The sequence below is a fragment of the Aedes albopictus genome, chromosome 1 (assembly GCF_035046485.1).
Source record: "Aedes albopictus strain Foshan chromosome 1, AalbF5, whole genome shotgun sequence".
In the NCBI taxonomy this organism is placed as follows: domain Eukaryota; kingdom Metazoa; phylum Arthropoda; class Insecta; order Diptera; family Culicidae; genus Aedes; species Aedes albopictus.
This window is the reverse complement of record NC_085136.1, coordinates 331,503,837-331,517,086: the sequence shown is the minus strand read 5'-3', so window position 1 is coordinate 331,517,086 and position 13,250 is coordinate 331,503,837. Positions and strand designations below refer to the sequence as shown.

Below are 13,250 nucleotides of genomic sequence, written 5' to 3'. Positions count from 1 at the left end.
CCGGGATTGGGATTTTTCTGATCCCATTATATGCCATGCAGGAGACCGTATATGAAACCACTTGGATTTTCTTGAAGTCCTCTTTGAAGCTCACTTCTAATTATAGTTTGTAAATTTTACTAAGATATGAAACAAGCTATTGTTTAACATAAATGCTGAAATATCAAAACAAATATTAAAGCTGGTCTTGGTATGGCAATCACGGATTTCTTTCCGATTTCGTTAAACATCAAAGATCCCGTTCCGCGATCGAACTATTTTTTTATTGACTGATTCTTACACAAATTATTCACAAATCATCACTGCACAACCCCCGCTTTCCTCTCGGTCGCCTCCCGCACCTGTTGGTTCAACCGCTGAAACTTATCCACCGCCACCTTAACGAATTCCGCTGCCCGTTTCACGCGATCGGCTGTGACCTGCTCTCCGAGAGTCGAGATGACCTCCTTCGCCGTTTCGCCTACTCCGACGTCCAACCCCTTGGCGCTGCGGAACGATAGCGTGCAAAACGGCGTCACGAAGCACAGAATCGACGTCAGCAGCGTGCCCAAGGCAACGGCTCCGATGGATCCGAACACGAACGACACTATCTGGCCGAAGAAGGCCAGGACCGTGCGAGCCGTGGGCATTCCGGTACGGACCGAGTTCATCAGGGTGGGTTTTTCTATCGGTGTGGCCGGAACGAGGTAAGCTTGGAAGGGCTGCGACGACATGATGGCGGAAACGGCTGGCTCGTACGGAACGAATCCTCCCTGGGCGTTTTGGTAGTTGTGGCCGCTGTAAGCCTGGACGTATTTTTGGACGGCGTCCTGCGGCACGAACTGTTGGTACATCGTCGGATCGTAGGCCGGGTTCTCCAAAGCAGGCCGTGACGTGGTGGATGGCGCCGCTTGCTGTGGTTCCGCTGAAGCCAGTAGAAAACAGCCAAGCAGTAGGCTGAGGAATGCTTTTTGGCGCATTATTGAGAGCACGTGTTGTCCGAAAAACTATCACCAATAGACTGATTTGACCGGTCGGGATGAGTATGGCTCTTATAAGTGTCAAACAAAAGGCTCGAAGAGTGAAAGAATGCATCCTTTTGGCTTATCTCGACTTTCTAGAGCATCCGCACGGGTTCTCGGAACGATTTACAACTATTTTCAATTAGAACCAATTTACCCCGCAGCTGTAGGTCCACAGGATGCAGTTTTTTTTTGTTTATCTCATTTCGGTAGACAATGCAGTAGACCTAGCAGAGACAATGCTAAAATAGGATACCAAAATGAGACAACAGGTAAAACTAATGCTTTGCACAATCCTTGTTCGATTTTTTTTATCTCTACATGTCGTTCCCGAGGGAACAAGTGCATCTTGGCTGGAGATTGTTTTGTCTTCAAAAGTGCATAAGAGGATTAGAGGCAAAGTCAAGAATGCAAAAGGGTGATGAAAAAAAGCTCTACCTGCTTCGGAGAATTTGTGCAATTTGTTGTGGAAGTCATTGAGAGGTCTTAGGCAATCAAAATAAATGAATCGATTTCACAGCGCAACATTATTTTGTCTCAAGAGCAAACTTATGTGTCTCCGAAGGATTTTGGGCCGCTGAATCCGAATCCGGGCTCAGATTTGCTCGAACACGTCACAATTTCGAGCTATACCTCAATTTATAGGGCAAAATATGCGATTTTAATTTTTTAAGCAATCAAAAGGGTAATTGGTCAATTAACATCTAAATTTACGATCCATGCAAAATATTTCGTTTTACCTAATCAAATTTGATAGATTTAAGTATTTTATGTTAGTATGAAAACTTGCATGCAACTTTAGGAGGGTGACTTGTATGGGAAATATCGTACCTAACATAAATCGCTTAAAACTATCAAATTGGATTTGGTAAAACGAAATATTTTGCATGAGTCGTTAATTTAGATGTTAATTGACCAATTTATGCTTTGATTGGTTGAAAAAAATATTTCCATGCTTAATGGCTTGCAGTCAAAAAAGCCCAAAATCGCATATTTTGCCCTATAAATTGAGGTATAGCTCGAAATTGTGAGCAAATCTGAGCCCGGATTCGGATTCAGCGGCCCAAAATCCTTCGGAGACACATAAGTTTGCTCTTGAGACAGACCAAATGTTAATTTTTGTTACGCTGTGTTTTAGGCGTGTTCTGTCTTTATAGGATACATATTAACAGTTATCTCAAGGCATGACTACAATTGACTTTCGTCGGGCATTAAGAAAAGTTATGAACAAGGCATTTTGAGTCATTATGACCCATAAATGCAAACTATTGCTGTATGATGTGAATTTTGCCCATCCCAGTTACCACTAAACAAATTAAATTGCTGCGTAAGCCATGATTTTCTGCTTATTTGAAATGTTGCATGATTTTGCGAATGAAATAATCAAAGATTGCCTTGGTGATCGTGACGTTAAATCAGTTTACGCTGTTTAGTGAATCCCCCTTACTTAAAAGATAACTTTAAAGTTTTTCGGCTACGCAGTCTTTAATAAGCTAACGACGTTTATTGTTATCCCAACGTTTCGACGCTTGGTGGGCGTCTTCCTCAGGGGGTAAATACTTGTGTCGTTATTTGTCTAATGTTTTGTCTAACTATAACTGTCAACTCCGCTAGCAATGATGGTTCTCCGTAGTTGCATGTCCGAAAGATCGTGAAACTATTGAGAACTTGAGCTACAGGTCCTAAGCCCTGGTAAAGGAGGAAGGTTGCGATGGCTGTTATTCATGGCCATCGTGTAAAGAAAAAATGGATAAACCCCAATGCCAAGGTGTCATGCGACCCGTGTCGAGGGCTGAATGGTTGAGGGGGTTCTAAACATGCTCAACCGCGAACGGAGCCTGGGGTGCACCAGGGCGAACACCCCAGTAAGCAGCCCTTACTGCACTACGGCGGGGCACTGGTGCAGCGGATATTTATTTCCCTAGCTACTCGTGGGACCAAAAATGAGTACAAATTTTACAAACAACCTTCAAGGTGACGACTGCCTCTCTCAGTCGTGTGAGAGCGAAGTGGAGAATACTCTGAGTCAGCTTGGCCTTACCGAAGACCAGCTACTCAGTAGTTCGCAGGAGAAGATGGAAATATCCTGCCCCTCAACGCCTACCTCCCGGAGCAGCACATGTTTCGACAAAGCTGATCCAGATCTACAACACCCCTCATCGACCGACTCCAACCTGCTGGACATGGAAGATAACGAAGATGATGGTACACGGATCGTCATCAACCCCCAAGAATCTTCAGCAAGTAGCAAAGGATCCGAAGATAACAAAGGTTCTACGGAAGCCAAGGGGGCTGCGAGTAAGAAATTCCCCACACTCACACGTTCGCAGAGGAAGCAGCTTAGAACTCTCCGGGAGAAGGGAAAAGACCGGAATGAGGCCTTGTCCATAATCCTGAATAAGGAGAGCGAGCCCACTTCCTCAAAACGCTCGAGAAACGACCTAGACAAATCCGCCACAGAGGACCCCAAACAAAAAAGGGTGAACCACCATCTGGATCCGAGAAAGCGCGCCCAACAGTCCACAAACAGCGCGCCTCAGAAAAACGTGTCTGGACAACAAAACCCACCCATGAGGAAAACAGCTGGTATCAGCTACAGTGATATGGCCAAAAGCGTGAAGGTCGGGATAATACCCAAAGACTTTCCTACCGTCCAACTCACTACAGCCCAGCTAGACCTTCTACAAGAAGCACTCCTGCTCAGAGTAGTTCAACAACGAAACGAGCCAATAAAACCCAAATTCAACAACCTCATCTACAAGTCCGGTTACATGGTTCTAATCTGTAAGGATCAACCCAAGTAACACACTTGTCACCGAAGAGTCACGGCGGCGCAGGTTTTTGTTGCGCAGAAGTCACTATGACTTACTTCTAACAAATAAACACTTACTTGCTAGAAGTAAGTCACAGTAACTTCTGCGCAACAAATACCTGCGCCGCCGTGACTCTTCGATGACAAGTGTGTTACTTGGGAAGAGACTGCTGAGTGGTTAAAGAGAATATCCCCATCCATGAAACCCTGGGAAGGTGCAGAGCTGATGGCAATGGACGAAGTGGCGATTCCACGTCCAGAGATGATCCGAGCATTCTTCCCACAAAGCTCCAGCTATGACGACGACCGAATAAAGGCTCTCATAGAAAGCCAAAATGACATCACAACAACTAATTGGCGTATTGTGAAACGATCCATTCTGAAAGACATTCATGTCGAATGGATCTTCACAGTAGAGGGTGCGTCGATGGAAAAGTTGAAGAAGTCCAAATACACCCTCAACTACCGATTTGGTGAAATCCAACTAAGGAAGATTACAGATCAACCGACTGCCGATACCGCCAATCCGACTGGAAGGCCGACCCAAGAGCAATCTGAGGAAGCCTCCGGTTCGGGCGAGGTTAGTAAATCTCACCCCAAAAGCACCATAAAGGCTAGTCAGTCCGCCTCTAAAGGAAAAGCTCGAAGCTTACATGCGACTCCCTGCTCTAGTGGTACCAAACCAAAGGTATCTAAACAGGGCAAAGGGAGTGCAAAAAGCGACAGTTTGACCACAGAGGCGAAACTGGCGGGCCAGGTCGCTACAGGGAAGAGAAACAACTCAAACTGTAACACCAAACGACACCCTGATGATCCGCAACATCCAAAGCCGGATAGTCGTCGTCCGGAAAAAAGCGGTAACCCCGGAAATGGCGACTAAAGTTCTGCAAGTGAACCTCCACCATGCTGAGAGCGCCACGGGTGTGCTCTGTCGAAGGTTCACCAAAGAGAATCTAACCGTGGCCCTCATTCAAGAGCCATGGGTCAATAAATCCAGAATACAAGGTATTCCACAACACTCATGTAAGTTGGTATATGATGACAGCCAGCTTTCTCCTAGAGCGGCTATTTTATTACATAACAACTGTAAATACTTTCCAATTTCAGAATTCATAAAAAGGGACTTCGTTGCTGTCAGGATGGAGGTACCTTCCGCTAGAGGGAGTAGAGAGATCTTGATGGTCTCGGCATACTTCCCAGGGAACGTGGACGAAATCCCTCCTCCAGAAATGGCTGCGCTCGTAGCCTACAGCCACCGACACAACATCCCCTTCGTCATAGGGTGTGACGCAAATGCACATCACACCGTATGGGGAAGTACAAATATAAACACCAGAGGTGAGTACCTGTTACAGTTTCTCTCTTCCAAGAACATTGACATTTGTAATGTTGGTGACAAGCCCACGTTTGAAAACCTCATTCGTCAGGAAGTTTTGGACTTGACTCTATGTAGTCGGTCTATCTCTGATAAAATAAAAAAACTGGCATGTTTCTGAACAAATATCAATGTCAGACCACAAACACATCATCTTCGAATGGGAAGGGGGTCTAACGATAGAAAAAACGTTTAAAGATCCTAAGAAAACTGATTGGGAATCCTACTCAGCTATCCTACAATCTGAAGAGTACATCATAGAAAGTCACATCAAGTCCATTACACAATTGGAAGATGCGTCCAAATCCATTAAAAACAAAATCCTTAATGCCTACCAAGAGAGCTGTCCAACTAAATCAATTAGTTCGAGCAGAGACGTTCCATGGTGGAATAAAACTCTTGAGAAGCTTAGGAAAACTGCGCGTAGGGAATTCAATCGTGCCAAGCGAACCGGCGATTTGAGCCTATACAGAAAGGCCCTGACGAACTACAACAAAGAAATAAGGTCAGCCAAACGGAAATCGTGGATTCTAATGTGTGAAAGCATAGAGAATACACCCGTAGTGGCCAGACTCCAAAAAACTCTTTCAAAAGACCACTCCAATGGTGTGGGTAGCCTCCGAAAGACGGATGGTTCGCTCACTGTAGAGCCTAGCGATACACTGAGAGAATTGTTAAAGATCCACTTCCCTGATTCAATCCCTGAGTCGAGCATCGGCGACCAAGACACTGGAATTGCTGTCTCAGATCCACAAGAGATCCAATCATGGGTTTCTGGATCTAAAAAAGACGCAATAAAGGTTGCAAAGGAAGCTTTCACTCGGGCCAGGGTTGAGAGGGCTGTGAGATCTTTCGAGCCATTTAAGTCTCCTGGCATGGATGGAATATTCCCAGCGTTGATCCAAAAAGAGGAGAAAACACTGGTTCCACCCTTGGTTGAGATTTTTAGGGCGAGTCTGATTTTGGGGCATATACCCAACGATTGGCGTCAAATCCGGGCTGTCTTCATTCCGAAGGCAGGAAAGAGGGATAAAACCAACCCCAAAGCAGGCCGATAAGTTTATCCTCAAAATTATGGAAAAGGTACTATGCGAGTACATAAATCACAAATTTATGAAAGCAATGCCTTTGTCAAAAAACCAATTCGCTTATCAAAGTGGAAAATCTACGATCTCGGCACTACATACGGTAGTTCAAAAGATCGAAAAAACACTCAATGCAAAAGAAATTGCTCTTGTAGCATTTCTTGATATTGAGGGCGCATTCGATAACGCTTCTTATTCGTCTATAGGGTCAGCAATGTTGAGGAGAAAATTCGACCCATGCATTGTTACCTGGGTACATGCTATGCTAGCTAATCGAAAAATCTCCTCTGAGCTTAGCGGTTCATACATTACTGTTAAAGCAACAAGGGGATGTCCGCAAGGCGGAGTGCTTTCTCCTTTGTTGTGGTCACTGGTGGTGGATGAGCTTCTAGACAGCTTAGAGAGAAGAGGCTTCGAAGTGGTTGGATATGCTGATGACGTTGTCATTATTGTACGAGGCAAATTCGAAAGTGTTATCGTGGAAAGAATGCAATCTGCCCTAAATCACACTTTTTCCTGGTGTCATAAGGAACAACTAGGCATAAATCCTACAAAAACTTCCATTATCCCTTTCACCAAACGGAGGAAGGTCCAACTGAAACCCCTTTTCTTGAATCATACACAACTAGTTTATTCAAGCGAAGTAAAATATCTAGGTGTCATACTCGACGCAAAACTGAATTGGAACTCTCATCTCCAATCAGTTGTGCAGAAAGGTCACGATACACTTTGGGTTTGTTCAAAAACCCTGGGTAAAAGATGGGGCCTAAAACCAAGTATGATCATGTGGATATATAAAACCATTGTTCGTCCCAGGACTACTTACGCTTCCCTTGTCTGGTGGCCTAAAACTAATGAAGCTGCTGCAAGGGCGAAGCTCAACAAAATCCAACGCACCGCTTGCATAGCGATCACTGGTGCAGTTCGTAGTACACCCACTTTGGCCCTAGACGCAATGCTTCACCTGCCCCGGTTAGATCAATTCATAAAGCTGGAAGCGGAAAAAAAGTGCTCTAAGGTTAAAGAGAACAAAAACGCTGCTGTCGGGAGACCTTACGGGTCACCTCAGCATATTAAATGCATTTGCCATAAATCCCGCAATAGGAATTTGTAGTGACTGGATGGAAACGGTAGTCAATTATGACTTACCTTACGATGTGCTCATTCCTTCCCGCCAGGAGTGGGAAGGAGGTGGACCCAGCGTTCCAACAGGCTCTATAAATTTCTTCACAGATGGTTCGAAAATGAATAATCTGACAGGCTCCGGAATCTATGGCCCTAGAACAAAAATCTCTGTCCACTTAGGACAGTGGCCCACAGTATTTCAGGCGGAAATATATGCAATATTAGAATGCGTGTTATTATGCCTGAGGAGAAAGTATAGGTTTGCAAAAATATGTATTTTCTCTGACAGCCAAGCGGCACTTAAGTCGCTTAATAACTACACTTGTAACTCAAAGCTAGTGTGGGAATGCATTCTGGCTTTGAAAAACTTATCCATACGCAATCGAGTCTACCTATATTGGATCCCAGGACATACGGGTCTAGAGGGAAACGAGATTGCTGATGAGCTAGCCAGAAATGGATCTAATGAAAGGTTCATTGGCCCTGAGCCCTTCTGCGGGATCTCAGACTGCTCTGTAAAAATGGAACTGAACAAATATATGGTCAGTCAAATCACATCAAATTGGAATGCACTTCCCCATACGAGCCAATCTAAAAGGCTCGTAACGATAAACCCCAAGAAAACCCAACAACTATTAGGTCTCAACAAAAGGGATCTCAACATCTACACCGGTCTAATAACTGGACACTGCCCCTGCAGATACCATCTACAAAAGATCGGAGCAATCCAAACCTCAAATTGCCGCTTCTGTGACGAGGAGAGGGAAACATCAGAACACATCCTCTGCTATTGCAGTGCACTCACTCAACGTAGGTTCAAAGTTCTCAGCAAGCCCTTTTTAGGGCCTGCTGACATATGGATCTTATCTCCCAAGGACGTGGTTGGCTTCATAAAGCTAGTCTCGCCAGAATGGGGGAGTCACATACTGTAACTCAGGATCTCTATTCATCAATAATAGATGGTCTTGAGTTCAGTCGATACCAAGGTATCTCAGTGACAAATATGTTACTGAGATAACTTGCGTACCTCACAGCAAAAGGGTATATCACAATAGTTCTAAAATCTGGACGCAGTGATCTTCACCCGACAAACGAGAGAGAACTATAACTGTCGGGTATGTTGAATTTTAGTACATGACTTTAAAATCTTTCACTTTTTTCACCGCACAACTTGTAACACTGGCAATGGCGCAATTTTTCTACTAAAATAGAAAATGTATTTGAAGGAATTCTTTCTGATATTTTGCGGTAATTTCTGCGGAAATTCATTCACAAATATCTCTGGGAATATTTTTTCAGCCCTTTTGCTAAAAATTTTAGTTTTTTTTTTGAAGTTTATTCCACCATTCCTTTGAAAATTTATTCAATCACTTCATTGTACGCTGTTACTGCCTATTCCTTTGGGAAATAATTTTGCAATTTCTTTTGCAAATATCTTCGACAATTCCTTTGGATGTTTCTTTAGAAATGTATTTTGGATTTTCTTCGGGAATTTTGCTGGGGAATTCGCAAGCAGTTTTTCAGAGAATTATTTTTATTCATGTAGGATTTTTTCAGAAATTATTTACTTTTAATTTTTTTTTCGGTAACTCCTTCGACAATTATTTCAAACAATATTCCATCAATGGATTTGGGTGTCTCTTCTGCTATATGACTTTGATTTGAATCTTAAATTCTTCCAGGAGCATCTTCGGCAATTCCTACGGGGTCTGATTAGGCAATTCTTTTGGTAATTGTTTCGGAAGAAAATTCAAATAAGGGGAAATGACTTCAATTCTCTGTTTTTTTTTTCTGGTAATTTCTTTGGAATTGCTTTTTAAGGAATTCATTCGGCATTCCTATGGAATTCATCAATTTCCTTAGGATTTCTGTGGGATTTTTTTTTTTAAACTAACTACTTTGATGGTTTTAAATATTTTTTTTTTGGGGATTCCTTTGAAAATTTTTGCCAGCTTATTCCTTAGGAGTGCCGATGGCATTTCCTTTGAAAATTCCTACAGGATTTTTTTTTCGGAAATTCCTTCAAATTTTTTATTAGCTGTTGCTTCGACATTTTTTGCAAATGATGCTGTTTGTTTTAATGAAAACGGCGGCCAGGGGGCGTTTACAGAGGAGAGGAAATAGAGCTTGCAGGGGCATTTCAGAGGATCCCAAGGAGTTTCAACGGGTACCAGAAATCTCACGGGCGATTAAGGCGGTTTCATGGGGCTCCAGGTGGTCTCAGGGGCTATTCATGGGGTCTCAAGGAAATTTCAGGTAGACTCAAAGGCGCTTCAAGGGGTCTCAGAGGGTCCACGGGAGTTTCAAAATAGCACAAGGAAATTTCAAGAGGTTTTAGGGAAACCGGCGGTCTCATTGGCGTTTCTGGGGGTGTCATGGGGTGTCAGGCACATCTCAAGCGGTCACAGTGGTCTCAGGGGTGCTTCGGAACTGTTTAATGGGAATCTTAGGGGGTCCCAGGGGTCTCAGAGACACTTTAAGGGGTTTCAGTGTTCCAAGGATCTTAGAGGCGTTTCAGGGGATCTCAAGGGCATTTAGAGGCTAACAGGAGGTGTTAGGTGGCTTCCAGAGTATCTCAGAGGCACTTAAGAGGGTGGGTGGCATTCCAGGGGGTATAAGGGTTTCAGAAGGGTACCTATAGGTCTCAGAAGAGTTTTAGGGGGTCTCAGGGCAATTCAGGGAGACTCCAGGGGGCCTCTGGATCATGACAGGGGGTGAATGCTGTTCAAGGGGTCTCGGTCTCAGAGGCGTTTTAGGAAACCTCAGAGTCGTTTGATTGTATGATGAAGTCTCAGATAGGCTCCAGAGGCGCTTCAAGGGGTCTCAGGGAGTTTCAGAGGAACTGAGAGGACTCAGGAACGTTCAAAATGGTCTCTGGAGCCTTTGAAAAGTGTTTTAAAGGGTCTTATGATCGTTTCAGGGGATCTCAAGGGGTACCTGACAGTCTCAGGGGCGCTTTAGAGGTTCTCACGGAGTTCCAGGGGGGTTCCAGAGTCGCTTCATATTATTAAAATTCTCCCAATTTTCTTTTAAATTTCTTTTTATTCGTGAATTTAAGCTAAAGCTAATGCTTCATAACCTTTTGTAATATTTCTTAAGGCCCCTAAATTCCAGACAAAAAAACCTTGAAACCCATGAAGCGCCCCTGAAATTTCCCAAAACGCCCACTGAACCCTACATAACCCCAATTAAGTGCCCTTGAAATCTTCGTAATCAACTTAAAATGTCGCTGAAACCCCTTGGAACGCATTTAACCCTTGAGCAGTCGCGTCTTCGGCCACCATAAGCGACACCACGCACACGATGTGTACCATGAACGAGCTTTTTTCATGGTACGTGTACTCAGTACACGACGCGACCGCTCCCGGGTTAAAAGACTTAAGAAACACCCTGAAAACCTCTTGAAGCGTCCCTGAAATGCAACCAATTGCTCCTAAACATCTTGGAATGCCCTTATATCGTTCCTGAAACACCCTGAAATTGAAATGCCTTGAAACGCTCTGTTGTGGCTCCAGAGAACCCCCTGAATCGCTCTTAAAGACCCTTGAAACGTCTCCGAAATTTCCGTAATTCCATTGAAACGCTATCAGAACCTGTCGGAACACCCTTGAAAGATTGCTGACATCCTCTGAAACAAATTCTTGAAACGCCTTTCTTTTGGCTTTCTGGGGACTTTCCCTTGGCCGCATCTCAGGAGCAAGTCCAGTGAATTGCCGAAGAAGTTTCTGTTATTTGTAGTATATCAAAAGGGAGCTCGTTTGTTGTTGGTAGATGTGGACTGAGAGTTCGAATGAATTACCAAAGAAATTGTTGGCTCAATAATTCCCCAATAACTTTCGAAGAAGTTTCTGAAAAATAAATCACAAAAATATAACTGGATTGGGTCTCAACGATATTGCTGAAATAAATTCCAAAGAAATTACTGAATAAAACTCCCAAAGACATTGCTGAAACAATTCCTGAAGATATTACCGAATGAAATCCAAAAGGAATTGCCCAATTAATTCTAAATACAAGTGCTGAAGAAGTTTCGAAAAAAAATGACGAAGAAATTCTTAGAAGTTTTCAAAGAAATCACAAAGAAGTTGCAGAAAGAATCTCCAAAAAGATCACAGGAAAACATTTGCTGAAAGAAATCCCAAAGAAAATGCAGAAGGGAATTCCAAAGTTATTGTCGAATCAGTTCTCAACGTGTTGCTCAAGAATTTCCATAGTGAGTTTCAAAGGAAATCATATATATAATAGCTCTGTGTGCCTGTCGGTTGACTTCACCGAAGTTTTTCAGATGTAAATATAAGCTGCATAGAATTTACCGAATAAAAAACTCTATTCAAAACGTAGAAAAATGTAATACAGTAAAACCTCCATGAGTCGATATTGAAGGGACCATCGATTCAAGGAAATATCGAGTAGTGGAACAAAAATCCTTTGGGAAGCTTTTAGTAACCCAGAAATAATTTATCAGTATGGAAAAATTTACCTCCATGAGTCGATATCGAGTCAAGGAACATTGACTCATGGACGATCGACTGTATTTTCTTATTTAAAATCTACCAGCGTGAATAACACATGAACCGTTTATATTGAAAAAAAAAAACTCTTCTGAGCCCATGGCTCAAAGGGACCCGGATACTTGGACATCAGCGAACTTCAACCCATAATGGGCCCCCAATCAGACTGGAAAAAGGAACAACCCACAGCCACACATCAACATCCTCGTGCTCAACATTCTACCATGATAGGGTAGAAAGTGAAAGCAGCGCAACGTCAACCAGTTCGATATAGTAGAATTAGAATGGAATACATTTAGGCGTTCTACAAAGTGTAAGTACCTACAACTTCCAATTGGAATCGCTCACGCAGTGCCCTAGCAGACAAAAGAGCTGGAAATTAGGTTTAGTGATTGAAGAATAAAAAAAACTATGAATTTCTCCCCGAATCCATCAAGGAATTTAGAAATAATTCCTATCAATTTCGTTAGGAACTGTTTTAGAAACATGTCAAACGTGTTTTGATGGATCTTTACATAAGCTTATCTAGGCGCTTCAGGAATTTCTACAAGAGCTCCTTGAGAAATACGTACACAGATTGCTCCAGAAATGCTTTGAATCCTTTTTGAATTTTATTAATTTTATTAATAAACTTTTCTCAGAATTTCGCCAACGGATTCTCATTATCCAGGAAATCCTATTGAAATCCCTCCTGGGATTCCTTTAAGAAGTATCCACAAGGCTTCTACAGGAGGTAGCTTCATAAGTTTTTCCAGGGATTTTGTCAGAAATATCAGCTCAGAATCGATCACAAATACCTCCAGAGGCTTTTTTTAGATTTTGAGAAATTTCTTCCATAGAGATTTTATTTTAATCCTGTTGAGACCTTTTCTCAAATTCATACACGGGTTCTTCCAAAGTTTTCTTGAAAAAAAATCAGAGATCCCTACAGAAACTCCTACAAGGAATTTCGAAGAATTTTCTCCTGCGGTTCCATCAGTAATATCTTCTGGTATTTTTTTTTTCAGGGATTTCTAAACAAATTGCTTAAGATATTCCTCCTGGGTATTTTCGGACCTCTTTCAAAAACAATCACAAAAAATGCTGGTACAATACTTGAAATAATCCCTGAAGAAAAACCTTGAAAAAATCTTGGTCATACTTTTGGAGATGCTTAGAAGCAATTGTTGAGATTTTCCTGGAGAGATGCCTGAACAAAAAATCCTTAAACCATATTTGAAGTTATCTCTAAAGGAATTTAGGGGTAAATGACTGAGTGGTTATCATTGGAAACTTCTCAAGATGCATCCTTAATTTCTAGAAAAACTCATGAGAAACTTCTGGAGAACTGTGGAAGCAATT

The 13,250-nt window shown here is 42.6% G+C and overlaps 1 protein-coding gene across 1 annotated transcript; it reads right to left on the bottom strand.

Annotated features, from left to right (window-relative positions):
* Window positions 1-242: 242 nt before the first annotated feature.
* Window positions 243-1,203, bottom strand: LOC109424793 (uncharacterized). The gene has a single exon (XM_019699978.3). It carries the CDS (start codon window positions 957-959, stop codon window positions 300-302), a length of 660 nt encoding a protein of 219 aa, XP_019555523.2. The 5' UTR covers window positions 960-1,203; the 3' UTR covers window positions 243-299.
* Between the last annotated feature and the right edge of the window lie 12,047 nt (window positions 1,204-13,250).

Excerpts from the sequence above, each read along its gene's own strand:
- LOC109424793 (XM_019699978.3), bottom strand. The coding sequence starts at position 959 with ATGCGCCAAAAAGCATTCCTCAGCCTACTGCTTGGCTGTTTTCTACTG.